The sequence below is a fragment of the Miniopterus natalensis genome, chromosome 17, assembly GCF_054644295.1.
Source record: "Miniopterus natalensis isolate mMinNat1 chromosome 17, mMinNat1.hap1, whole genome shotgun sequence".
Classification (NCBI taxonomy): Eukaryota; Metazoa; Chordata; class Mammalia; order Chiroptera; family Miniopteridae; genus Miniopterus; species Miniopterus natalensis.
In genome coordinates this window covers 41,967,017-41,994,033 of record NC_142097.1, presented here as the reverse complement: position 1 = coordinate 41,994,033, position 27,017 = coordinate 41,967,017, and the positions used below count along the sequence as shown (strand labels likewise).

The 27,017-nt window shown below is 55.5% G+C and overlaps 3 protein-coding genes across 3 annotated transcripts; 2 read left to right on the top strand and 1 right to left on the bottom strand.

Moving 5' to 3' along the window:
- Positions 1-1,607: 1,607 nt before the first annotated feature.
- On the bottom strand, positions 1,608-7,272 carry LOC148091305 (CMRF35-like molecule 7). The gene is made up of 5 exons (XM_087825758.1): positions 7,233-7,272; positions 5,706-6,035; positions 4,083-4,136; positions 3,821-3,986; positions 1,608-1,728 (listed from the first exon to the last, which is right to left on the bottom strand). The coding sequence occupies exons 1-5, from the start codon at positions 7,270-7,272 to the stop codon at positions 1,608-1,610; spliced, it is 711 nt and encodes a 236-aa protein (XP_087681884.1).
- A 4,615-nt stretch (positions 7,273-11,887) lies between these two features.
- On the top strand, positions 11,888-16,724 carry LOC148091304 (CMRF35-like molecule 5). The gene is made up of 4 exons (XM_087825757.1): positions 11,888-11,927; positions 13,427-13,759; positions 15,100-15,214; positions 16,577-16,724. The coding sequence occupies exons 1-4, from the start codon at positions 11,888-11,890 to the stop codon at positions 16,722-16,724; spliced, it is 636 nt and encodes a 211-aa protein (XP_087681883.1).
- Positions 16,725-20,499: 3,775 nt separating this feature from the next.
- LOC148091303 (protein CD300H-like) lies at positions 20,500-27,017 on the top strand. Its single transcript, XM_087825756.1, has 4 exons — positions 20,500-20,539; positions 23,107-23,463; positions 25,241-25,295; positions 26,885-27,017. The coding sequence occupies exons 1-4, from the start codon at positions 20,500-20,502 to the stop codon at positions 27,015-27,017; spliced, it is 585 nt and encodes a 194-aa protein (XP_087681882.1).

The window sequence follows — 27,017 nt, the reverse complement described above, 5'->3', positions numbered from 1 at the left end:
TAACTACCAATGAGGCCAAGACACAGGACGTTGCCAGTGCCCATGCGTCAGTGCCCATTTTGTACCATATTTCATCAGATGTGCGGAAAGATCATATGGTTTGGCAGAGAGTTCTCAAAGACAGTGAAGTTTAAGGCCATGGATCGCGACCTCTGGGGAAAGACGGCGAAAGTCGAAGCCACTGACAGGGATTGTCGCTGGGTTACGTTTTTGGGAAGCTGGGCCTTAGAGAAGAATACGCTTCCCATATGTGAGCGGACTGGAGGGAGCCTCCTGTGGGCAGGGACGAGGTGGCTACTGCCCTGGGGACACCGAGCTACGCTTTTGTGCCACAGAGGAGAGTAAAGAGCCAGGCTTCTGAGCATGCAACTTCCAGGAAATACTTTCACTGGGAGGTGGGCATGGGGGCGGGGAGCTGGAGGATCTGGGGAGGCGGAAGGAGGACCCCACACAGGGGCCCTGAGACTCATCTTAAGGACGGGAGCGAGTGACCTCTGAGAGCCAGGACCCCCCTCGAGGCACAAGAACAATACTCCCAGAAGGCTGGGGTCCCTCCAGAATCCAGCACTATCCACCACCCCTATCAGCTTCTTGATTGAGACCACAATAGTCAAGGGTGTTTACCCTTGAAAGACTCATTAAACTGTAAGCTTAGCATGTTTAGACTTTGTCATTTTTGAGGTATAATTACACCTCGATAATTACTTTTTTAAAATATAAAAAATAGCATTTAAAAGACTATCTTATAAAGTCCCATGCTTTTTTTGTTCATTCCTAGCCATCAATTAAAGTTTGCATCTACACATGGGGGGTCCTAGTTGCCACCCCTCTGGGGGGATAGAATATCTTCTGGCCTCTCCCCCTCCCCCCTCCCCTGGCTCTCAGGCCCGTTCTGTGAGCTCTGTCTGGCCCTTCACGCCCTCTAGAACGTGTGGAAACAGCACAGCAAACGATGTAGTCTCAAAGAGCACAGGACATCCATCGATTTAATAGGAAACGCACAGGCAGACATAGCGGTGTGAGCCGGGCCATGGTCCAGGCCGGTCCCAGGTTGTCTACGTTCAGGCGACTCTCCAGGAGGAACTGATGCAGCAGGAGGTGGAATCGGCAGAGCTCTGCACACCTGCCTGTGGTGGCAGCAGCGATGGTGGGGGTGCCTTCGCCCTTGTAGACACATTCTGAGCTTTTTGGTTTAATTCCGGTTTTTCACTTGTTGGTTGGTCTGGACTCTTGGCTCCATCATTAGCTGGAGCCCTAGACAGTGTTGTGGTCCGTGGCCGTGGGCAGAGTCACAAGGAAAGGAGGCATCGGGGGGATCCACACAGGTAAGGCTGCAGGTGCTCTGAGGGCTGGGTGTTCAAGGGGAACCGTCCCTTGTCCTTTCTCTGCTCCTGCGGCGGAGACCAGGCTCCGGAGCCGTGCCAAGCAGGGACGGAGCCGACTGTGTTCCCGAGGCCAGGACGAGGGAGCCCACACCGCAGCAGGGCCCTCATCTCCCTGGGACCGCGGCCGCTCCCCATCCCCTGATAAGAGATCAGGAGGTTCTGCTAGTCCCACGCGAGGGTGTCGATGGCATGGGAGCTGCGGTTCTCCTGCTCACACTGACTTCAGTCCCCCCCGTAGTCCCCCCGACGCCTGTTCAGACACATCGCAGCGCACAGCAGGCTCCCGAGCAGGGGCACCTTTATGAAAGTCAGGAGCACCAAGTGAATGTTGCAGAGCAGGAACCTGTACAGGGAACACGGACACAGGACTGAGCCTCTCTGGAGCAGCCCCCATTCTTCTCCCCCCCCCCCCCCCCCCCGCAGCCCAGCCCAGCCTGACAGGCACGCCTGGGTCCCTGGCCTGGCCGGGAAGGCCCCTGTGAGGGGCTCGGTCATGCTGCCCAAAGGCAAAGCCTTCAGGGGCCTCCCTGCTGGCTGGGCCTGGGGTCCAGCGCCCTTTGCCTGTCTCCCTCCTCCCTTTTGGCTGATGTCCCACAATTCACTGTCAGCTCCCCTGCCATCTAGCCGAGCTTTAGGGTTTGCTCTTCCCTGTCTTTTTTCTCTCTCCCATTCCCTCCACCTTGCATCTCCCTTTGTAAATTCTGCCCATCTTTCAAGCTCGGATCTTTGCAGGAGGGGACGATCCCCCATCACTGTAAACCTGGCTCTCTGCTGGGTTCTCCTGGGAGGGGCCTCTCTGGGCTCCGGCCCCGTCGGAGGGCACACGTGAGATGCACTTTAGCTTAAATCATCGAATGTCCCGCACAGCGGACACTCGGTCCTGTTAGACTGTTGGGCCCCAGGCTCCTATCAGGGTATAAGAATCTGACCCCCTCCCCCAGTGCCTCGTCCCCTCCGCTAGGACCCACGCCCCACAGGCCACGGCTGTTCTGTCCCTCAGCCTGCCTGGAGCAGGGCATCACAGCGAAGACACTAACGGTTTCCTTGAGGGAGAGACACGCTGCATCGCACGTCCTAAAGGTACACACTGTGCTTTCTTCAGGAGCCCTGCTCCCGGCGTGGCCCGTCCCCTGCCCCCAAGCTTTCTCTTGTGCTTCTGCAGCCTCGATAACAGCCCTGCGTTCTTCACCCTCAACTCCACAGAACCGCCGCTCTCCCAACAGCCGCCAGGGGGACAGAGCCTGTTCGTGAGGCGGTGCCCCCAAGAGCCTTGCCTCCCTCAGGCTTGTCACTGAGCAAACTGGCCAGCAGGGGCCAGGCCCCAGGAACAGGAACCTAGAGGAAGGAAGGGCGCTGGGCCGAGCAGGGAAGGGAGCCGATGGAGGGGATTCTGAGAGGCCGGGCCCAGGGAGAGAGCAGACCTTGACCCTGGACTTCACGGGAGCCACCAGGCTGTGACGGGAGGAATCGGGGGCGGGGGTGCTTGCTCTTCGATGGAAGAACTTATTGACTGTCCTCTGGGAGCCTCTGAAGGGAGTGGACTTCAGGGTGATGCCCTCAGCTTCCCACTGCTTCCTCTCATCTCTGCAGCCCTTGGGGAGAGAAGGGCTGGAGCCCTGAGCCGTGTATCGGCCGGTGACTGTGGTGAGCAGGACAATGATCCCCCAAGATGCCCTAACCCCCAGAGCCTCTGAATATGTCATGTTGCATGGCAAGGGGGAGTTCAGGCTGCAGATGGACTTAAAATCGCTAACCAGCTGAATGCGAGACGGGGAGGCCAGCCTGGGTTCCCCAGGCGGATGCCAGGCAATCACCAGGGTCTTTATAAGTGAGAGATGCGCTCAGGAGAGTGAGTGTTAGAGTAATGCAATGTGCGGTTACGGCTGGCTTTGGAGATGGAAGGGGCCAGGAGCCAAGGAAAGTGGGTGGTCTCCAAAAGCTGGAAAAGTCAGGGGAAGGATTCTTCCCTAGACTCTCCAGCCCTGTCAACGCCTTGATGTTAGCCCCATGAGACTCATTTCAGACTTCCGGTCTCCGGGGCTCTAAGATAATAACATTTTTGTTGTTTTAAGCCACCAGGTTAGCAGTAATTTGTTACAGCAGCCACAAGAAACTAATGCAGCGCTCTCTCCTTCTAGCGCACTTGAGGCTGAACCTTGCTACCCTTTCCTTTGCTTCCTGGGGGGTGGGGGGCCAGAGGGAGCCGGAGTCTGCAGCCCAGCTGAGAACACTGTTTAGGCCCCACTCGGGGAGCGGGGAGCTCAGTAAGCGCGCGGGAGGGAAAAAGGAGGAGCGGAGGCACAGCGCAGGCTCTGCTCTCTCCCTCGCACAGGAAACAGCCGAGCGGCGACATGGGCGTCCCTGACGCGGCGTCCCTGGGGGAGCAGGCAGAGGGCAGCAGTGGGAAAGGTCTGCGGGGGCCCAGCTCTGCTCACCTGGTGAGGGACCTGGTCAGGGCCATGCTGCTGTTGCTGCTCGGGGTACGAGGAGGCGAGGGAGCCAGACTGGCTGGCGCAGGTGTTGTCACAGGTACAGTCGGGTGTGTTGACGTAAGTTCGGCCACATCGGTTGTCACAGGTACAGCTGGGTGTGTTGGCGTAAGTTCGGCCACATCGGTTGTCACAGGTACAGTCGGGTGTGTTGGCGTAAGTTCGGCCACATCGGTTGTCACAGGTACAGTCGGGTGTGTTGGCATATGTTCGGCCACATCGGTTGTCTCAAGTACAGCAGCGTGTGTTGTCACAGGTACAGCTGGGTGTGTTAACATAAGTTCAGCCATTTATATTGACACATTTGAGTTGTTTTTGGTGACGTAGGTACAGCCAGGTTGGCTGTCTGTGTGTATGTTTAGTGGGAACAGAGCGGGGGTAGTTTCCCTAATTACCAAAGTGGAGACAGGACCGAGGGCTCTGGAGTCAGAGCTGTGGGGTGGGAGCTACAACCCAACTCTCTTTCCAGGTCTCTGACTCCAGGGAGGCTCAGAGGCAGCCAGGGGAGGCCCGTGGGAGGCCCCGGCACCACGGTGAATCCTTTCCTTCCGCCACTCATGAGTTCAGAGTCCCTTGCCCCCTCCTTTGTTCTTAATATGTTTTTTTAAAATTGATTTTAGAGCGAGAAGAAGGGAGAGGGAGGGAGAGAGAGAAAGAAAGAGAGAGAGAGAAACATCAGTTGGTTGCCTCCCATATGCACCCCCACCGGGGATCAAACTTGAAACCTGGGTATGTGCCCTGATCGGGAATCGAACTGGCAACCTTTCGGTGCATGGGACAATGCCCAGCCAGTTGAGCTACATTGACCAGAGCTCCTTTGCTCTTATGAAGCCAGAGGAGGGAGAGGAGGGGCGGGGCAGGGAGAGGGCCACTTGTCCTGTAGCTGAGACAGTCAAGATAATGGCTTTCTAGCATCCCACCCCTCCCTGCACAGCTCACAAGGCCCCTGGTCGGGTTGGGTTGCTCTGAGGGTAGACACAGGGCTGCTCTGAGGACAGAAGCAGTGCCCCAAAACTTGGGAAAGAGGAACTGCCTTTTGGGGCAAGCCTGTCCAAGTTGAGTCTGGGCTTCTCTGCGCCCCCTGATGACAATAGATGGAGCCGTGCAGACATGCTGGGGCTGCCTTTCAGTCTCCCCAGAGTCTTGGTGGACCCCCCGCCCCCGCACATGCTTGCACACGGGCACCCACATGGATGCACAGGCTCAGGCTCAGGCACAGGCACAGGCTCAGGCTCAGGCTCAGGCTCAGGCTCAGGCTCAGGCTCAGGCTCAGGCCCAGGCCCAGGCCCAGGCACAGGCTCAGGCTCAGGCACAGGCTCAGGCACAGGCCCAGGCCCAGGCACAGGCTCAGGCTCGGGCCCAGGCTCAGGCTCAGGCTCAGGCCCAGGCCCAGGCTCAGGCTCAGGCCCAGGCCCAGGCCCAGGCACAGGCTCAGGCACAGGCTCAGGCCCAGGCCCAGGCTCAGGCTCAGGCCCAGGCCCAGGCCCAGGCACAGGCTCAGGCACAGGCTCAGGCCCAGGCACAGGCTCAGGCTCAGGCACAGGCTCAGGCCCAGGCACAGGCTCAGGCACAGGCTCAGGCTCAGGCTCAGGCTCAGGCTCAGGCCCAGGCCCAGGCTCAGGCTCAGGCCCAGGCCCAGGCCCAGGCACAGGCTCAGGCACAGGCTCAGGCCCAGGCACAGGCTCAGGCTCAGGCTCAGGCTCAGGCACAGGCTCAGGCACAGGCACACAGGTAGTCTCCAGCATCCTCCGCCTCTGCCTGGCAGGCCGGGAAGCCGCGCTCTCTCCATGCTCAGCACTAGGCCACCAGGTGCAGGAGGGACCGTTCCTACCTGGGCCAACGAACACGTGGACTTGGTGCCCCAGGTCGGTGCCGGATTTCTCGATCCCACACCAATAGGTGTCTTGGTCGCTCCTCCAGAGGTCCTCCATGGTCACGGTGAACCTGTTCCTCCAGTGATCGTCCTGGATGAACACTCGGCCTCTCTGAACCTTTTGCTCTGAGCCGGTGGTTTTCACGAGGATTTCGCAGGAACTCCAGGCCTCTCCACGACACCACCACTTTTTGTAGGTTTCCCAACCCCGATCATAGTGACACTGAATCGTCACCAGACCTCCTCTTGGGCCGCTCACTGACCACGGACCAGAGATGGAAAAACAGCCTGCCAAACAGAAACCCAGCATGCAGACCCTTCCTGGAGCCAGGACTAGCAGCTTCCCGCAGCTCCCTGGGGCCAGGAGCCTCCGCCCTCTGGCCCAGGGTTCTCAAATCCCCATCTCTCTTGCAAAGGTCCCCTTTGGGATCCGAACTGCCCAATACAGAGGCCTCTGCTCACTCCCCAGGCCCTGCCTTGGAAATTCTCCCATTCCGAACACCTCCTTCCCTCCAGCCCACAGTCCTCGGGTTTATTTCTGAATCCTAGAGCTGAGAGGTAGGCACCTCGGCCGCCTCCGTCCCCCATGCCCTGACACTGCACCCACACACCTAAAGCCCTCGCCCTCTGACTACACATGCGATAAAGTCGCAGGAACTACACACACACTTGTGTGCACACGCTCACAGCTCACAGCTCACAGCTCACTCACACACACTTTCCCCCTAAAAACCATGCTCTTTGTGTCTCACACCTTTGCACAAGCTGTTCTCTTATCTGGAATGCTCTCTTCCTCTGCTTGAAGGAATCAAACCCTTCCACCCATCCCTCAAGGCTCAACTTAAGATCACCTCTTCCAAGGCTCTCAGATTCTGCAGCCAACACAGTCTCCCCCCCCCCCCCCCCCCACTCTGCTAGCCGCTTTGCCCTGTCCCCGTTACTGCACTGACCACAGTGACAACGGTCTGCCCTTCGGCTCATCCGGAGCAGAAACTCAGGCAGGCAGATGAGTGGGCTGGAGCGACAGCCCAGACAGCCTGTCTCCTCTGGCTTCACTGCCTGTCCCCTCCCTGTGCTGTTTTCCTGAAGGCTCCTCAGCTCCAAGGCTTTGAGGCAACCCAGACCCCTGAGCCCCGCCTTGACTGAGTGCGTCTGAGCTGGAGCCTGAGAGTCTCTGCTCCTGAAAGTCCCCAAGAAGGATTAGCTTGTGGGTTTGTCCCTCTGTCTACGCAGCACAGCCAGGCTGAGAAACACTGTCCTACAAGGGGGGGACTTCAGTTTGCTGTGGTTTTTTGGTTGTTTCCCAGCACCTAACAGAGAGCCTGTGGGACAGGAGCACCTTGATTTCCATTTAATGAAAAGGTGTCTGGGTGATGAATGGGCCCTGCCATTTGCCCTGACGTGTTCCCACCCCCATGACAGACCCCCTCTGTGTCCCCCCCCAGCCTCAGTCATTGCACTTCCTAAAGCCCCAGCCCCACTCACCTGAGACCATGAGAAGGAGCAGAGGTGGGAGCAGCCACATGGTCCTGCCTGCCCAGGTCCTCTCCCAGGTGACATCAAATGCCAGTGCCCTCCAGGGACTTGAACAGAGCCCAGACTCAAACTGCCTTCGATGTGTCTAAATCATTATATATTTTCTTTTTCCTCTACTTCCTTTAACTTTTTTGTCTTCAGTTAGTTCCTCATTTCATAAATTAGGATAAAAGAGGCGTCATTATTTGTGAATGTATAACTGATGTGCCTTCAGTGATTTGGGGGAAGCGAAGCATCCAGGCCTGGCCAGGGTTCCACTCGCGAGTGTGCGTTGGAGGAGCTGAGAAGGGGGCTGCCAGCAAAGTGGGCAGGACTTGCAGTGGGGCCCGCAGAGGAGAGCTCAGAGCTCGGGTCCCAGGGAGCGAGGGACTCGGGCTAGATCTGTGCTTTGGGAAGGAAGCAGTGCTCAGGGCTCACACCCAGCCTGAAAGGAGGTACAGCCCCACCCGCAGCCCCCCTCCAGCAGCCCCCCCGAGGGTAGCTCAGACCTCTTCCTGCCCTGGGCCACCACCCCTCCCTGAGCCTGACCCCCTGCCCCTCCCCAGGACAGCTTCCGCCGGGGCCCTGAGTCACTGCAAGCAGAGACCACCATGGGGATGTTGCTATAAGGAAGGAGAAGTGGCGTTTTCCCTTCAGCCTCATTTTGTCCCTGATGATTTCTTGCCACATCTTTGCATATTTCACTGGCCGTGGGCTCCTGGCAAACTCTGTGGGACACTGCTTATGCTAATGAGCCCCCAGTGACTTTCCTCCCCCTCTCCCCTCTCCCTCCAGAAGTTCCCTCCCTCCTCTCTCACCCGCTCCCTCTCCCTCTCTTTGCTCTTGCCTCCTGTTCCCCACCCCATCTCCTGGAGTCTGTCCTAGAATCTCTTGTGTCCAGGGAGTGTCCCTCCCTGGCTCTCTAACATCACCTCTAAGCACAGGACAGTCACAAACACGCACCTCCTGCCACCCCCCTCTCCCGGATCGGTTCTCAGCTCTCACCAATAATGCCTCAGACATGCTCAAAAGGACATTCTCTGTCATCTTTAGTCCTCAGTTCAATCTGTCACAACACCTAACCCAGGGCCACTCCTCCAGTCCACCCCTGTGTGACCAGCCTTCCTAAGATGCTGCCCATTGGGTGTCCTTCCTGCCACCTGTCACCCAGTGAGGGCCTTGCTGGGTGGGGCTTGGAGGCAGAGTGCAGGGGGTGTTGGGCCCCTTGTGGGGAGCACCTGTGTTTGTGTTTAAGTCTGAGGGTGGAGCGTCTCCGGTGGTGGGGGGTGGTCAGGTGAGCCCAGGTTCCTGCAGCCAAGACCTCAAGCAGAGGCGCTCCCTTTCTGAGGTACAACTGGAATAAAATAGATCGCATACATTTAAAGTGCCCAGCTTGAAACATTTTTCTTCTGTAAAAAATTATTTTTTCATATAGTGAAATTCTTCCTGATGTGGAGTTTTAACACAAGCATCGTTTCATGGCACCACCACCAGAAACATACCAAACAACTCGGTCACCTTCCCCGAAAGGCCTGACTGTAGGCCGGTCTCGGTGTGGCGGGCAGTCCAGCTGTGAGCTTAGCGCTGCTGCGGCCCCGGCCCGGGCCGCGGCTCCAAAGCTGGGTCAGCTTCCAGGGCCCTGGCAGTGCTGCCGGGACCTAACCCGTGAGCGCCACCCAGTGGCCACTCTGTGACCTGGGCGGTGGTCTCCCCGCAAAGTTTTCAGTCTTGAGTATTTAGGGTCTGGTCAGGCCTTTGTTTTAAAGTCTATTTTGTCTGGTGTAAGTATTGCTGCCCCAGCTTTATTTTTCATTTCCATTCTCATGAAATGTCTTTTACCATCCCTTTACTGTCAGTCTGTGTGTTTTGATATAAAGTGGGTCTCTCAGACACAGCGTATGCAAGAATCTTGTTTTCTAATCCATGCAGCCACCCTATGTGGCCGGGGTGTCCCTGCCCAGGCGCGATAGAAGGAAACAAACCAGAGAACAAGGAGCCCAACGGTCCTACCCCTCTGGGTCCCTTCCCCAGGCTTCCTGCCACCATTCTCTTCCCGCCGGGGCTCCGGCTGCAGCGGCGGGAGAGACGCGCGGGGGGCGCTGGCCCGCTCGCCTGGAGCAGGAGGCTGCGGCGCCCAAGGCACCCACGGGGCGCTGCCACCAGGCTCCGGACGCCGGGGCGGGAACAGCACGCTAGGGCCGAGCCTCGGGCGCAGCAGCATTTCAAGAACTAAGGAAACGTCCACGTAATGTCTTGCAAAGGGTTCCTTGGTAAAACTTTAAAACTTTTTTCTTGGAGTGTAAAATACATAAAGTCCGCACACTTAAAGCGCACAGTTCGATAACTTTGTACAAACCAAACCCACTCACGCAGCCGGCAGCTGGATGAAGCACCGCCACCTCCCAGAAGCCCTCCCTGTTTGCTTCCTGCCACGACCCGAGCTGCAGAGTCCTGGTGTCCCAACTTCCTTCCCGTTGCTGCTTAGGGTCCCCACCTCCTGTCTGGCATTTTGTCAGAGCTGCGACTTTATGTAAACGAACCACGGGGCTCGCACTCCTTTCTGCCCCGCTTCCTTGGCTGACAGCTGTGTTCCCGAGATTCATCACCATTGTTACAAAGTAGCTGCATGTGTCCCTGTTTATTCTAATTATGATGTACTGTCCCTGTGTGTGTGGGTTGGAGGGAGGGTGGTCCCATCATCTCTGCCTTTAACTCACCATGACAATGGGCCGGTGAAAACTTAACCAAGGAGCAGCCACGGCACAGACTCTGGGCCAACCTCGCGTGTTGTGTGACCAATTACCTGGCAAATGTGTCCTTTTTGATACCCGCCAGGAAGGCGGGACAGAGCTTTGTGCCCCCTGAGCCAGGGCCACTGCGGACCTGGGCGTCCAGGACCGGTCACTTTCCTCTTTCCCGCCTGGGCATGGCCGTCAGGAGCCGGGTCATCCCCACGTGGCCGGGAGTGGGTGGGTCGGCGCTGACAATGGACCAAGAGGAGACCAGGGCTGGGCGGCCGGGGACACTGGGAGACCAACGTGACCCAGATTCAGGGACCTGGGGCCTCAGGTCAGACTCTGGTCTGGCACGTTCCGGTCATAACCTTCAAGGCAAAGAGCGAGGAAAATACGTTGCATTTTGCAACTCTTGCTTCCAACTGACCTGCTTGAAAGAACTCAGGGGGGCTTTGCCCGGCTCTGTGCGGCTCAGTGGTTAGAGCATCGGCCCTCTCACTGAAGGGTCGCGGGTTCGATTCCTGGTCAAGGCCACATACCTGGGTTGCAAGTTCGATCCCAGGCCCCCGGTCAGGGCTTGTGCAGGAGGCAGCCAATCCATGTGTCTCTCTTGCATCGATGTTTCTCTCTCTCTCTCTCTCTCCCCCTCCCTGCCTCCCTCCCTCCCTTCCACTCTCTCTAAAAATCAAAGGAGAAAATATCCTCTGCTGAGGATTAACAACAGCAACAGCAAAAAGAACTCAGGGGGGCTTTGAACTCGGAGGCGGCCGGTGTGGGCGAGCAGTGGGACCGCAACGGGGGAGGCGGCTGGGGCGGTGTTCAAGGAGCAGTTCCCCAAACTCATGCCTCCTGGCGCATCCCCCAAATGTCTGCAGGCGGTTTTAGCCGGAGAACAAAAAGCCAGAGTCCGGTTAACTTAATAAAATTGGAAACCACGGTGGTCAGAGAGGGTGCTGGGGCCCAGCTTTGAGCCTGTTTGCTCAGGAGTTTCGAGGACCCCCCTCGGATGCCCACCTCCCAAAGGCAGAAAAAAGATCACAAATATAGAAAAATATATTTTTTTAAAAGGAAGAGACAGAATTGATTCTGAGAGGGACAGGAGACAGGTGAAGGGGAGGGGAGAGGGGAGGAAAGTCACCGGGGCTCATTAGCATAAGCAGTGTCCCACAGAGTTTGCCAGGAGCCCACGGCCAGTGAAATATACAAAGAGGTGGCAAGAAATCATCAGGGACAAAATGAGGATGAAGGGAAAACGCCACTTCTCCTTCTTTATAATGTCCCCATGGTGGTCTCTGCTTGGAGTGACTCAGGACCCGGGAGGAAGCTGTCCTGAGGGAGGGGTGGAGGGTCAGGCTCAGGGAGAGGTGGTGGCCCAGGGCAGGAAGAGGTCTGAGCTGCCCTGGGGGGGGGGGGGGGGGGCTGGGGGGCGCTGCGGGGGGGCTGTACCTCCTTTCAGGCTGGGTGTGAGCCCTGAGCACTGCTTCCTTCCCAAAGCACAGATCTAGCCCGAGTCCCTCGCTCCCTGGGACCCGAGCTCTGAGCTCTCCTCTGCGGGCCCCACTGCAAGTCCTGCCCACTTTGCTGGCAGCCCCCTTCTCAGCTCCTCGCACGCACACTCGCGAGTGGAACCCTGCCAGGCCTGGGCGTTTAGCTTCCCCCATGTCACCCTAAGCATGTCAGCGGTACACTTGTAAATGACGACACCGTCTGACTCCTACTTAATGAAATGAGGAAGTAACTGAAGACCAAAAAAATAAGGGAAATAGATGAGAGAGACCAAACACAATGATACAGACACGTCAAAGGCAGTTTGAGTCTGGGCTCTGTTCAAGTCCCTGGAGGGCACTGGCATTTGATGTCACCTGGGAGAGGACCTGGGCAGGCAGGACCATGTGGCTGCTCTCACAGCTGCTCCTTTCCCTGGCCTCAGGTGAGTGGGGCTGGGGTTTTAGGAAGTGCAATGACAGGCTGGGGTGTACACCGAGGGGGGGGTCTGTCATGAGGGTGGGGACACGTCAGGGCAAATGGCAGGGCCCATTCATCACCCAGACACCTTTTCATTAAATGGAAATCAAGGTGCTCCTGTCCCACAGGCTCTCTGTTAGGTGCTGGGAAACAACCAAAAAACCACAGCAAACTGAAGTCCCCCCCTTGTAGGACAGTGTTTCTCAGCCTGGCTGTGCTGCGTAGACAGAGGGACAAACCCACGAGCTAATCCTTCTTGGGGACTTTTCAGGAGCAGAGACTCTCAGGCTCCAGCTCAGACGCACTCAGTGAAGGTGGGGCTCAGGGGTCTGGGTTGCCTCAAAGCCTTGGCAGCTGGTGTGGACTTGTAGCTGGAGCTGAGAAGCCTTTGGTAAAGTGCTTAGCATAGGGAGGGGACAGGCAACGAAGCCAGGGTCGGCAGGCTGTCTGGACTGTCGCTCCAGCCCACGCATCTCCCTGCCTGAGTTTCTGCTCCGGATGAGCCGAAGGGCAGACCGTTGTCCAGCGTGGTCAGTGCAGTAACGGGGATGTGCGGAGTGGTGTCCCGGGGGGAGACCAGGTGTCTAATTCTGGGCTGAATGTCAAGTCCTTGCGGACAGCTGGTGCTTGATGCTCAGGAGGACGGGAAAAAGATTCCATGGAAAATGCCGCGCAGGCTGGTGTTGTCCTGTGTAGGAGGCTGGTTTGAAGAGAGGAGCTAAGGCTTGTCGCTTTTCTCATTTTTTTAACTCTTGCTGGAATCATTTCCATTAGGTTTAAGAAAAACCTTACAAGACACAAGAAGTCGTAGCCTAAGTGCTTTTATCGCACAAGATCACTTGTACTAGGAGGTCTGGGAGTGGAATTTATGAGGACTCACTGGAGAGGATGGGCCCCGCGGGATGCGGATTCCTAGCTGGTGGCACTGCTTCGGTCAGTTCCAAAGGCCTCCAGCCGGGCGGCCTCCTGTGGAACCGCCGCGGCCACGAGGAGCAGCCGCTGCACGGCCGGGAGGCGGGGGCTGCAGCTGTCCCCCCCCCCCAGGCCACCGCGGGTCGGGGGCAACCCGACTCCTGCTGAAGTGAGGCCTCTGCTATCTCCTCCCCACGAGGCCACTTTCACACAGAGGTGGTGCAAAAGGACATTGCTGGAGATACAAAGATCTGTGGGCCACAGGGACAGGGAGGGAGGGAATTATAGGAAATAATTATTGCTCAGAGTCAACGTTGGTTTCTTCGAGATCTGCAGTTGTGCTCTTAGGTGATCTTCGAGGTGGCTCTGATCCAGTGGAACTTGAGGGACCAAATGTCTGTGTCGCGGAAGGCGTATTCCTTCCTTGACTCTGTTCCACTCATCAGGCCCCTGGACTTCTTGGAGCTGCTCACAGTGCAGGAGGCTGCAGCCCTGGTCTCGAGGGAGGGGCACGGGGGGGGAGTGACAGGTACATGGATTTGTGTTTTCCAGGCTCATCAGATGTCATCACGGGTCCAGAAGAAGTGAGAGGTCTGGAGCAGGGCTCACTGACCGTGCAGTGTCGCTATGTCACAGGGTGGGAGACCCATGTGAAGTGGTGGTGTCAGGGGGCTGATTGGAAGAGATGCAGGATACTTGTTAAAACCAATGGATCAGAGCAGGAGGTGAAGAAGGACCGTGTGTCCATCAGGGACAATCAGAGAAACCGCACGATCACCGTGACCATGACAGAGCTCAGGCAAGAGGACACAGACATCTACTGGTGTGGGATTGAGAAAGTCGGAACTGACCCTGGGGTCCAAGTTAGAGTCACCATTGACGCAGGTAAGAGTATGTGCATGTGTGGCTGTCTCTTCAGGGCCTGCTCTGTCCTGGTGCCTGAGGTCCCTCTCCAGTGACTGAACTCACTCAGTGAACTGTCACAGAGGGTGGTTGAGTCCTGAGGTCTCATGGAACCCCGACTGCTCACTGGGGTTGGGAGGGGCAGGGCTTCTCTCAGATGCTCCCAGGACCTCCTCCAGGAGGGGATCAAGCCTTTCTGGGCACATTTATTTTCTCTCACAGCTCAGTGCCTGAGTCTATTGCCCACAGAGATGACAGTGATGGCCCCAGTTTCAGCCCCTGGGTCCCTCTTCCATGGGACCCAGAGACCCCAATGCCTGCCAATGCTTTCCTGGGACCTCTGGTGCCCAGGTGTCCCTGCTCTTCAGGGAGTTTGGGGCCAGGGCTCACAGCAGCTGTTCCCACCCCTTGCCCCATATCCGATCACAGGGGAAAGAGGCCCAGCAGAGCCAGGTGCTGTGGTTAACTCCTGAGGTCTGGAAAGGCTTCCACTGCCGGAGCTGCATTCGGGTGCAGGAGATCCCACCACGAGCCATTTATGCATCTGGGCTCAGAGACGTTCTCTTCCTAAGACCTTCTAGAATAGAGACACTCCTGGGAGTATCTTGGTTTGGGCAAATTTATCTGCTGGGCTCTGCTTCTGTGACCCTCAGACAGCCAGCACCAGCTCACAGGGCACCTATGGCGGGGGGTCGGGGGACTCAAGAGAGTCCCCGGCACACCTGGAACCTGGGAGGCCCGTTACAGCTGCACAGGGCAGCACGTTCCTTGTCTCATGGAATCGTAACGATGCTCCTGGGAAGGAACTAGCCCAGTCTCTCCTGAGCATAGAAACGGAATAGCTTGTCCAAAGTAAAGGCTCTTCCTGAACATCAGGATTTTGTTCAGGGCTGGTCCTGACCTTAGAAGTCATAGATCTTGGGTATATTAGTTACCTGGCATGTCCCCATTCTGCTCTTGTCCTTGTGGATAAATAAGACGGGGGAGGCGTTGGCAGAGGCCCTGTCATAAACAGCGGGAGTATTTAAGGGTTAGCTGAACCCCAGCTGCCCTTGACCTGAGGCAATGCTGGGCCCCTCACCCTTCCAGGGCCTGCTTGGTGTCCTCCCTGGACATCTGCCCAGACTCACCTGCCTCTGAGGCTCCTGGAGGCTCCTAGAGGCCAAGGAGATAGGAGCGGTGCCGCTATAGGCCCCTTCCCATGGCTCTGCCCCAGGCTCCTCAGGCCGGGGCCGCCCACACTCCTCCCAGGCTCAGAGCCATGTGCAGGCTGCGGGGAGGTCAGCAGGCAGAGTGGAATATAATCTGTTCTGTATGCCAAGCAACAAGGACAGCGTTGGCCATCACCACCTTCACCACCAACATGTTCACAGTGCCAGTCACCTTGGAAAGCGCTACAGAGTCCCCAGCTGTGACCGACCCCGACTCTGACACCAGGTAAGTCAGCTTCGATGCTGCTGTTCCCTGTGGCCCACTTGTCCCAAACTTTCTCACATAGACATGGAGCATTCCCCTTGAAACTCAGAGTGTGGGAGATAGACAAGCAGGCAGTTAGGGCAGAGGGCATGGCCAGGGTGTGTGGGCACTAGGGTCATGGTCTAAATTCCAGGAGAACATGAGGGGCCTGGGGAAGTCCTGTTTTCATAGTTACTGTTATGGCAACAACAGTGATACCTATAGAGCACTTGGCAGCTCTGCCTGTTATTCTGTTCATGCTTTGACCCTGCCGACGACCACCTCTTGAGGAGGAACAGGCAGATATGCAGGTTCCCATCCTCAGTCTTACTACCCCAGGGACCCCTTTGTCCCCTCTCCCCCTTGCCTTCTGTTTTAAGAGCTTCTTTTTACTGAACTGCTTTTATTTATTTATCTATTTATTTAGATATGTTTTTATTGATTTTAAAGAGAGAGGAAGGGGTGGGGGGAGAGAGAGAGAGAGACATCGATGAGAGGGAGTGACGTTGATCGACTGCCTCCTGCATGTCCCCCACCAGGAATCAAGCTCACAACCAAGGTATATGCCCTGACCAGGAATTGAACTGGCAACCTTTTGGTGCATGGCAACCAACTGAGCCACACCAGTCAGGGCCTAACTGCTTTTAATAAGTAATAGCAAGGAGTTTTAAATTCAAAAATCAAAGCCAGATGTAAGTACCAACTAGGGTCTTTGCTCAGCACTATGGATGACTCAGTCATTTATTCAACAAATAACTATTGAGCACCCCTCATGTCTATCACTGATTTAGGGAACACAGGGGGATACCAGGGTGACCAAAACAATCAAGCTGTCTCCCTTCCAGGCACTTACAATCGAGAGATAATTAATGTACCATATAGAGTTAACTAATTGATTGATGCGTTTGTTTTACAGTTTCTGTGAATAGAGAAAATCCTTGTATTAGCTCAGGCTGCCTTAACAATGTACCACTGGCTAAAACAACAGACGTTTATTTCTGGACAAGTCCGAAGGCCAGAATCTGAATCCGTTAGTTTCTTTTGAGGCCTCTGTCCTGGGCTTGTAGGCGGCTGCCTTCTCCGTGTCTTCCCCTGGTTTCCCCTTTGAGTGTCTGTGTCCCTAATCTCTTCTTTTATAAGGACCCCGGTCCTTTCCCTCCCAGTAGAGCGAGCAAGGGTAGAAATGAGGAAAGAGAGCTTGGGGGGCAGTGGAGGCCAATGTCAGCCTGGACTCCCTGGCTTGTCCTCACATAGGTCATTGGAACCCACAGCCTGGGCACAGGGAGAGCTGGGAAGAGGGGTCCTGGGAGACTGCTCACTTCTGTCACCGTGTCCCTCCCACAGGTCCGAGCTCAGCAGCGTCCACTTCCTGCTCCTGGTTTTCCTGGAGGTGCCCCTGCTCCTGAGCATGCTCGGTGCTGTCCTGTGGGTGAACAGGCCTCAGAGGAGCTCTGGGCAGGAGCACAGCCAGCCCCAGCCTGAGAACAAGTAGCCATGCCCATGTTCACTGATGTCTTACCTGAAAGAAAGAACCTCAAATGGAAGAAAACGACATTTTTATTATGAAATGACCGTGGTAAGCAGGGACTGGTTCTAGGGGCAGCATGACCTTAGGAAACGGGACCCTAATCCTTGGAACCACAACTGTGAGACCCGGGCCTCCTGGACTCGCTCTGCTGTCTCCCTTCTCTGCACAACCCCGTCCTTCCTTTGTCCTGAGGCCACAATGCAGCAGGAGATACAAATAGAAGTGCAGAAGAAAAGGCTTTCTCCTGGGGCCCTGTCCTTGGGGGTCATTTCTGACTCAAGCCTGTGAGCCACCTGCCACAGTCATGGATTGATTTCTGCATCCCATGGGGGTCAGGGCTCCCGCCAATACTGGGTTTCACAATTCTTGACCCATGAATAGAAAAAGTGACCCATGCATTGACGACATGCCAACCATGGGTGGAGCCCTGAATGCACAAGTGAGCGGGAGGCTCTGGAATCCTGGCCCTGCTGCATTTTTGTCACTTGTTCAGAAGGAAGCTCTTGTGCCAGCTCCATCCCTCGCCTCTTAGACATGCACATCTGATATTGAAATTGGCGTCACATCCTCTCATTGTCTCCATAACCCTTCCTGTTAATATACATAAATGTTCTTACTTCTTTTGAGAGTGTTCAGTGTGGCTGCCACTCTGGTTTTGGCGTCGCAGGGAGATAAACAGGTATCGGGGGGCCTGGGGCGTGATCCATCAGTCAGACTCTGGAGCTGGAACGCTGGAGCTGGACCTAGCAGCTGTGAACCAGGGCAGGCTGGGGAGGGATGAGCCTGGAGGTGGCTCCTTAGCCTTGTAAGAGCCGGGACTGGGATCGCTCCCCTCAGGATGGAAGCCTTTCCTGCTTGTTAATTGTGGAGGAGGGAGGAGGGCACCAGGGAGCTGCTTCAGAAAGACAAAACGATTCTTCCCCCTCAGTCCCTCCCTGGACTTGAATTTCTGGCAGCTTCCAGACCAAAAAGGAAGGCCACTGGAGCAAAGGGACAGCCAACCAGGGGAGGAGAAACAGCATGAGCCCGGGCCAGGAGGGACGGTGTAGGACATGGTGGGGGAGGCCTCGTCCACACGGGACCCTGCTCACCCCGCTGGGGCCCTGACGCTCATGCCAGGCTGCCCTCACTCGGGCGCCCCCTGCACTTTGCTTGGGCCCTGAGCCTCCTGATGAACATCTTACTTTTCAACAGCACATTTAAGCCACCGATTGACTCTGTGCCTTGCACCATGAGGACTTGGCCACCTTACCCTTTGCCCCCGCTCTTCCCAGTGCTACGTTGTTAGTAGAGTCCCTTCTGCACGGGTGATGTTTATATTCCTGTCTGTAAATATTTCCCATGGTAGTTTAGTCTTTTTGCTATTTTAAAATATGTTCCCTGTTCACCATAGCTTCTTCTTTTTTTATTACTTGATTTATTTCTTTGTTGGCAAAATGTCATCCTGATGTTGTTTCTCTATTTTCCAAGGGCTCGTGGGTGCTGTACGTCGTAAGTTCTTGCGTGCACAAGAGTGTCCGTTGCCAAAAACAACAATCCTGGGTAGAAAATTCCCTGAATAGCCTGTCTTTTCTGGGAACATGTAGATTTTCCTCCATGTCTCCTGGGATGCAGTGCTGTGGTGACGCCTGAGACCAGCCTCTTCCCTTCATAGATGCCACTTGGTATCTTTTCTGATGTGAGCCCAGTGGATTCTCTCTTTACCCTGGAAGTTCTGTAACTTCAGAATATTCCAGCTCTGGGTTATTGCGGCCATACCTCGAACCCCCACTTGCTTCCCACCAGGACACTGTGTGGCTTTCAACTACAGACTGATGGATTTCTTTATTTCAGGACCATTTTAAGTTCAATTCAATCATTTTTACTTTTGGTTTAGTATTATCTTCTTAGGGAACAGCCAGCACATTTGTGGAGTGTCCTTTGTCTGTGTCCTGTCCTATGTCTGCCTCTCCATATATATATATATATAACATCTTTATTGATTCAGAGAGAGGAAGGGAGAGGGAGAGAGAAAGAGAAACACCAATGATGAGAGAGTCATTGACCCGCTGCCCCCTGCACGCCCCCAACGGGATGGAGCCCTCAACCCGGGCATGTGCCCTGGCCCAGAATCGAACCGCGATCTCCAGGATCCTAGGTCAATGCTCAGCAGCTGAGCCACGCCCGGCCGGGCCAGATATTTTTATATTGTGTGAATTTAAACTTCACTGTTTGGCCCTGGCAGGTGTTGTCCCGTGCACCAAAAGGCCGGTTCAATTCCTGGTCAGGGCACATGCCTGGGTTGTGGGTTTGATCCGTGGTTGGGGCATATGCAAGAGGTAGCCAAGCGATGTTTCACTCTCATGTCAATGTTTCTCTCTGCCCCCCTTCCTTTCTCTCTCAAAATCAGTAAAAAGCCCCATAGAATATGGATATAAATTTTGGCAGCTTTTTGTGTTCTGAAACCCTAAGGTTTAAATGAGGGGAATGTCCAGCATAAGTAAATAGCAGCTAGTGGACTGAAAAATCCTCTGCTTCTAGCAAAGGCCCTTCTCCCCAGCTCTGCCCGCAACGTGGCATCGCTCAGTACATTGCACAGGAAATGGCCCCTAATGGGAGGGGCAAGTGTGCACATGCACGCGTGCACACGTGCACACACGCACGCGCACACGCACAGAACCACAGCAAATAGGAAGCCTCCTCATGCAGCAAAAAATGAACAAGTGAGAAATTTACTTACTGAGGCACCCAACTAACAGAAGCTGTTAGGCGGCAGGATCCCCGAATTGCAGCGCCTCCTGCGTTCGTGAACCTGGGCTCTTGGGTAAGGCACTTCACATCGGGGCCCGCCTCTGAGTCCTCCATGGCTGCTACATGGGATGCGGACATTTCTAACCAGGTCTCTGAGTTACTTCTCAATAGACTGAAATATTTCTACCCCTGAGACTCTTCGCTTCTCATTCAACCACACGGGCTAAAGGTGCAGCTTGAGGGTGGTTTGTCAAGTTCTCCTCGATGCCAGAGCAATGAGACTGGTCAGGAGCACGTGACCAAGACAAAACCACTTAAGGTTCTGGGGTCTGATGAGGGCAGACAAAATCTGAGGTTCAGAAAAGCAAAGCCCCCCCATGTGGGCCCAGAGACAGGGTTGGCGTCCTGGGGACACAGCCCCGTGCATACTGGGCCCTGCAGAAGGACTTCGTGCTTGGTGTAATGCTCCTTGTCGCCAATTGAAATTTGTAATATTCTGGAACAAGGGCATTCCCATTTGCACTGGGCCTGTAAGCAGCTGGTCTCGTCTAGACGAGGCCCAGTCATGCCCGTACAGTAGGGGATGCTCATGTCGGCCACGTGCTCACGTCGGCCACAGGACATTAGCTCTTCATAAAGGGCAGAGCTTGCTTGGAAAATGTGGGTGGAGATGGACCCAGACAGCTGGGCTCGGCTATGATTTAGAGAAGGGCAGTGGTCCTGCTGGCTGTGGCTGAGGAACGGAAGGGGCACCCTTGTGAGGGGAGAGAAACAGGAACTGCAGATTCAGATTCTCAGTGCTGTGTTTCGCTGACCACGTGATGCCGCAGACCCTCAGCTTCCCACATTTTCTGATCAGCTCTGAGAACAGAAAAAAGCAGAAGCTGGAGCAAGAAGCAGAGGCAGGCTGAGAAAAGCAGGGGAGGGGAAGAGGTAAGCAGGCCCTCGGTGAGGAGCCTCCAGCCCCAGGCCAGCTGCAGCCGGAGAGGTCGCCCGGGGAGACGGGGCCATGTGGCTGCCATCGGCTCTGCTGCTTCTCTGTGTCCCAGGTGAGCGGGGCTGAGCCCAGACGCAGGAAATCTGCTCTGGCAGGTCCGGGTGAGAAAAGGGTGGCGGCGGGAAGGGGAAGAAGCAAAGCCTAAGAGAAAGGCGATGGGGCATGTGCGTAAAACCCTGGCGCACCCTGTCCCTCACTGGGGTAGGGAGAGGCTTAAATGGAAATGCGTCCCACGCCGCGAGCACATACGAAGGCCGGCGTAAATCCAGCCATCTTATCACAATACCGTCGTTACTGAGATCAGGGATGCTCCAGAGAGCGGGGGGGAGGGGGCCAGGGGACTAGCACTACCGGGCTAATCGCTGTGTTCCCTGGTCCCCCCTTGGTCTAATCCTACCGCAATCCTTATTAAGACAAGAGACTGAGCCTCAGAGAGGTGCGGATAACTTACTCTAGACCAGTTCATGAAAGACCGCCAAGATCCAAACGGAAATGCTTTTACTTCCAAGGTCATTGAGCTTTTTATAATACGATGTCAATTAGTCAATGACCACTAAGCCTCCTCGTGAAGAGCCGTTTATGCGTCTGAGGCATTGGCCCATCCTCGGGGGTCCGGGCTGTTCCGCGGGGTTCTGCACGCTGGGCTCCCCAGGGTGGCCAGTCCTGGTTTGAGAGTTCCCATAGGTGATGTGATGGTGATGGTTTGAGGCCCTGGTGAGCAGGGAGCTTATTCTGGTGGTGGTGGGGGGGGGGCTAGAAGCCTGGCTCTGGGTCAGCCTGGAGGAATATCAGAGGAGGTGGCTCTGGGTGTGACTCAGAGTGCCCCTCACAGTGTTTCTCCATCCAGACCCGAAGAAACAGCCTCAAGGGTGAGACTTAAACAAATGGAAGGGTAGACTAAGTCAGAGTGCACCCCGAAAGCCACCACATCCGCTTCAGAAACGCGGAGAACAGCGCCCCCGAGGCAGAGCTCAGAACAGCAGCAAATGCACTGAGGGCTCCGAGCCCCTGCAGCTGGTGCCCCGCAAGCCCGAAACCTGGGCTTGGAAGTCCTCGGGTTGGGGCATTCTGTTTTCGTGAGCAAGGTTCCTCGACCTCAGCACTGCTGGCACCGAGACTGGATTATTCTGTGTGGGGGCGCTGTCCTGTGCACTGTAGGATGTTTATTTAGCAGAGTCCCTGGCCTCTACCCACTAGATGCCAGTAGCACCCGCCCCCACACACATTGTGACAGCCAAGAATGTCTTTAAACATGGGGAAGATCGCCCCTGGTTGAGAACCACTGCTTCAGGGAATATTGGTGGGAGGGTCGGCAGCGTTTTGAGGCAGAATATATAGGTCAGTGGGCCACTTGAGCTTGCTTGCTGGGAAATAAAGCGAGAAAATGCAAGATAATTAAAATAAAGGAGCAAACATTTTGGATTTTCATTTCATTTTAGAATGAAATGTAGCAAAAGTCTCACAATCTGTGGGTGACAGTATATTGCCTGGATACCTGGAGGGAGGGAGGAAGGGAAGGAGGGGGGAGAGAGAAAGGAGGGAAGTATGGATGGATGTGTGGCTGGTGACCAAACGGACAGGCAGACAGACAGATGGGCGATAGGCAGATACATTATATGCACAATTCTTTTTCGGAAGTTTGGTATTTTGCCAAAGCCGCTCCCAATAGCCTTTTGCCCTGGATTTACCCCCTTCCTGTCCAGAGAAGAGCCTACAACAGCTGTTCCTTGGAGTAAGAGGACTCCTCAGGTGTCTAGGGCTAGTGTGACTCTCCAGGCAGGAAGCAGAGATTTAGGGGGACTGGGTCCTAATCATTTGGAACAGGAGCCTCCAGGGAGCCTGGAGAAGAAAGGGCAATGCCAACGTCTTACAGGTGGCAGAGGACCTGAAGATGAGGCCCAGGGCGTGACAAGGCTGGTGGGGGCTGCAGAGGAGTAGGGGAGGGAAGGAGCGGCTGGTGGGTCGTCAGTGTGGAGCGAGGAGTCCCGAAAGATATTAAGCGGCGGCAAGTGTCGCTGCAGGGTTCCGTCCCAGGGGGCAAATCGAAGTATGAACGTCCTCGAATCATGGTAAACAAGAGCCTCTTCTTAAACGGCCTCTTTATACCTGGAGCTCTCCCCTCCTGTGCAAGCAGGGGTTACGGCCTGCGGTCCGCAGGTGAGGCCTGCGGACAGCCGCAGAGCCAGAAGCTGAAGCCTTCCTCTTAGTTCCTGGCACTGGCCTTTAGCTAACTTTTCCTGCTTCCCGCTCTCGTTTTCTGTTTTCTAGTCCATTCATCCCTTTATTCATATCATGCTTAGTGGCTTTATTCAACTCTTAGTAACGGATGGGGACAGGTGTCTTCTCTCAGGACTGACCCTTCTGGGAACCCAGCTTGCCTGGGGCCTCCGAAGTCTTCCTCCCCCCCTCACATTGAGAGTTGGCTGAATACACCCAGGCTGGCATGGCCTCTGGAGTCTCAGACGCCCACAACAGGTGTCCCCCTAGATCCCCTCGCGTCAGCAAGCCTGTCCCTCGCCGGTTCCTGACCCCTCCCTCTGGCCTGAGGGTGACTTCCAGAAGACCTGACACCTAAGGCTCCTCTGGCCCAGGCCCTTCAGGACTGCGTGTGTCTTCCAGGCTCCTTGTCTCTGAGCGGCCCCAGTACAGTGACGGGCACGGCGGGCGGATCCCTGAGCCTGCAGTGTCAGTACAAGGAGGTTTATAAGACATATAACAAATATTGGTGCCTACAACCATGCCTGCCGCTTTTCTTCAAGACTGTGGAGCCCAGCGCCTCCATGGGAGAGGTGAGGAGAGGCCGAGTGTTCATCATGGGCCATCCTGGAAACCTCACCTTCACAGTGACGCTGGAGAACGTCACTGCAAACGATGCAGGGAAATACAGGTGTGGGATTTCCACGCTACTGCAGGAAGACGGGCTTTCTGGCTTCTTGCCTGAACCCTTTTTCCAGGTTCAAGTGCTTGTCTCCCCAGGTAAGACCCTCCTTCCTTTGGTACCAGAGAGGAAGGAATCTGAGCTAATCTCTGCAGAGCAGCCCTGGAAATTTCAACTCAGGAGACTCAGGACCAAGTGCGTTGTGGGAGGGCCCTGTGCCATCAGATCCATGCTACCTTCAGGCCTTCACAGGGTTGCATGTGTATGTATGGGGTGGGGATCTACTCCAAAGGGACCCCCTTCGCACTTTCCCTTGGCTTGAGCTCTCGGGATTGAGACCTCTCAACAAGCCCAGGGCCCAGGGGTCACCCAGGGTCAGGAGAGGAACCTTGAGATGGTCTAAGATCAGGGATGGCCCAGACTGCCAACCCCATCCCTCTGACTGGTGAGCCCTGCTCCAGAAAGCCAGGACCAGCCCCAGCTCTTCCCTTGGCCTCCCTAGCACCCACCTTTTGGGCCTTTCCTTAGCCTCTGATCCATGTGTTGGCCCCGGGGAAAACCCATTTTCTGGAGGCCCTGGCCACGGGGCTCTGGGTCAACAGGGTTTGTTTGTGGGCATGGGGAAGGCCCAAGAGGGAGCTCTCAACCCTTTGTCTGGCCTCTGGCTGGCTGGCATCTTCTCTGACTCCCCAGCCTCCCCCTGCTTCTGCTCCTTTCCCCTGACACTGCTGACCAGGCAGGAGAGGACCCAGTAAAACCCTGGGCCTGACAAGGCGGAAGAGATAAGATGGGGCACCTCTAATACATTTTTCTGTTCAAATTGTTTCTTGATCTTTTAATAAGCCTTTCCCTCTCCCTCTCCCTCTCCCTCTCCCTCTCCCTCCCTCCCTCCCTCCCTCCCTCCCTCCCTCCCTCCCTCCCTCTCTCTCTCTCTCTCCCCCTCTCTCTCTCTCTCTCTCTCTCTCTCATAAGCTTGGCTCTTCCCTTATCCGTCTAAGGTCGTGTGTTTTTTCTGCCACCTGTATTGTCTCAGCTTCCTCAGAGGTTTCTCCCCCTTTGTGTTGGTTCCTCTCTTTTGCGTTGGAAGCTTTCCTCCGAAGGCTGTGTCTATGTGCACTTAAGGGTGCAGCCCTGAGAAACTGGCTGTGAGCTCAGTGGTGAAGGAGGGGCTTGTGGGGGCTGCAGAAGGAGCCTCACCTTTAGGTGGCTACACAGAGATTCAGCTCTTTTCCTCTGGGTCCCAGAGTGTCTGAATCCTGACGTTCTTCCCCTGAGCTGGCCGCTGACCCTGTGGGGATTCTCGGGTCCTCTGCCTGAGGGAGCACAGAGGAGGCCTCCAATGTCAGAGGAGCTGGGTGGGCTGAGGAGGCTGAAGGTCCCACTTTCCAGAGTACAGATTCCACCTCTTCGAGGCTGGTAGCATTTTCCAGCCATCAGCTATGTGAGGTGTCCCTGCTTTCACACTTCCCTGAATCAACCTCTATAGTCTTCTGCCAGGAGTGTGTGTGTTGGGGGGTGATATGTGGGTGCACTGGCTAGGAGGTGGAACCTGAAGTCTAATTCCTGCTCTGACCTTCAAGCACTCCTGTTTTCAGTGAGATAAGGAACACCTTAAAGGCAGGAGGCGATGTATCTCTTGTCCTGGTTTATAGTGTCCACCTAGAGTATACTGGGATGGGGTTGGGTGGGGATACTCCTCTACCATGGTCAGGCCTAGGCCTGACTATGGGGAGATGATAGTCTCAGATCTGTCAGCCCTTCCCCTGAGTCCCCTCTGCTTTGTGGAGTTAGGACCATTCAGGTGAGAGGTACCTAGGTGGGAGGGCCACGGGCAGGGCCCTGGGCCCTGTTCCTCACCCTTAACCTCCACCGCAGCCTCCAGCAGTGAGAGCTCTGCAAGGACACCTGGACCTCCCAACCAAGACCCAGGGTAAGGTGCATGTGTCCCAGTGTCTTCTACCATCTGCACGGCTTCTTCTCTGCGGCAGGGCCCCTAGCCACAGGTTTCCTCAGTGAGTCACTCACTCAACAAATATTTAATTTACTTCTTATGTGCCAGGAACTGATGCAAATGCTGGGGCTATGACAGTGAACAGGCAAGGCTGTGCTCTCGAGGAAGTTTCTTTCAAATGGGTAGATTTAGACAATGGATAAGTAGATAGGTAGGTAGGTAGGCAGGCAGGCAGACAGACAGACAGACAGATAGATGATAGAGAAAATGTCATTGATGATAATTACTATGGAGGAAAATTAAGCAGGTCGGTATTAAAGGGCAGGGTGATAGGGCGTGTGTTGGAGGGAAGGTGATGGAGCATGATGAAGGCTATTGAGATGCTCAACGAAACAAGTAAAGAAACTGTCTTCATTTGGGTTTCCTCACAATCAGATCCTGAGACAACATTTTGGTGTAGTTAGTTCACAAAGAGGTGACCCCAGGAAGTGCAGTGAGGGAGTGGGAGGCAGGGAAGGCCCATGAAGTGTCCATTGGTGAAAGAGTGCCCACTGTAGCGACTGGGTTCAACTGCCTGAGCACCCTGGAGAGGCTGTATAGGACATTCCTCAGCACTGTCCCACCAAGCTGTGAGAAAGCGAGGGTGGTGGTCCACACACACCTGTCCTCGTGGTGGCGGAAGATGGCAGGTTTGCTATTTTTGTAGAGTGATGAGTGAAGGCCTCTCAACTAGTGACATTTAAGCAGAGACCTAAAGGAAGTGGGAGAGTCAACCAAGCAAGGATCTGGAGAAGGACTGTTCCAGGCAGAAGGTCACTCCTGGGGCCTGGATTCTCTGGCACTCTGGCCTGCTCTGCCCAGCAAGCTGTGGGCACTCCGACAGCTAGAGAGAATCCTCAGGCAGAGAGGGGCAGGGCCTTGAGGTGAGAAACCATGGGCGGGTCCAAGACTGTCCACAGCTACCTGAAGCCCAAGTGGGCAGAGAGAGGATACGGGGCAGGGTACCAACAGGGTTTGCTACGTTTGTGAGGAGCTGGAATGGGCAGTGTATTGGAACCGGGGGGGGGGGGGTGGCACCAAGAGCTGCGCTTGGAGAGGTCACTCCTTGGGGTAGAGGTTGTTGGGTGGTTTAAGCAGGATGTCTGCTCCCATGACTGTGTTTAAGGAACAGCCAAGACTTCCATTGGAGTGTGGATGGTTATAAGGGAACATTCATCCTTAAAGTCGGTCCCAGCAAGAGTGGGCTCCTGAGGGTGTTGATGGCTGAGGGCGTTCCTGGGAGCCAGGGCCTGCTGGGATCCTGAAACCATCTCCGCTTCGTTTCTCACCCCACGTCCTCACACATCTGCTGTGTCCTGACGCTCGAAGTCCATCCTTGAGCTAAATGAAGGACAGGAGTCTGTGGTCCTCAGCATGGGGCTGCCTGGACCTGGCACCACCCGGGTTCAACGCTGACATTGAGTTTTGAGGCCACATGGACCTGAGCTCAGAGGAAGGTCGGGGAGAGGTGAGACCTGAGCCTCTTGTTGAGGACAAACTCATTTCGGGTCACTGTGTCCCTCTCACAGGTCCCTACTTGGCAGTGCCCACTTCCTGATCCTCATATTCCTGAAGGTGCCACTCTTTCTGAGCATGCTCAGTGCTGTCCTCTGGGTGCACAGGCCTCCGCGGGCGATTTGTGAGGAAACACGGTCTGGCTAA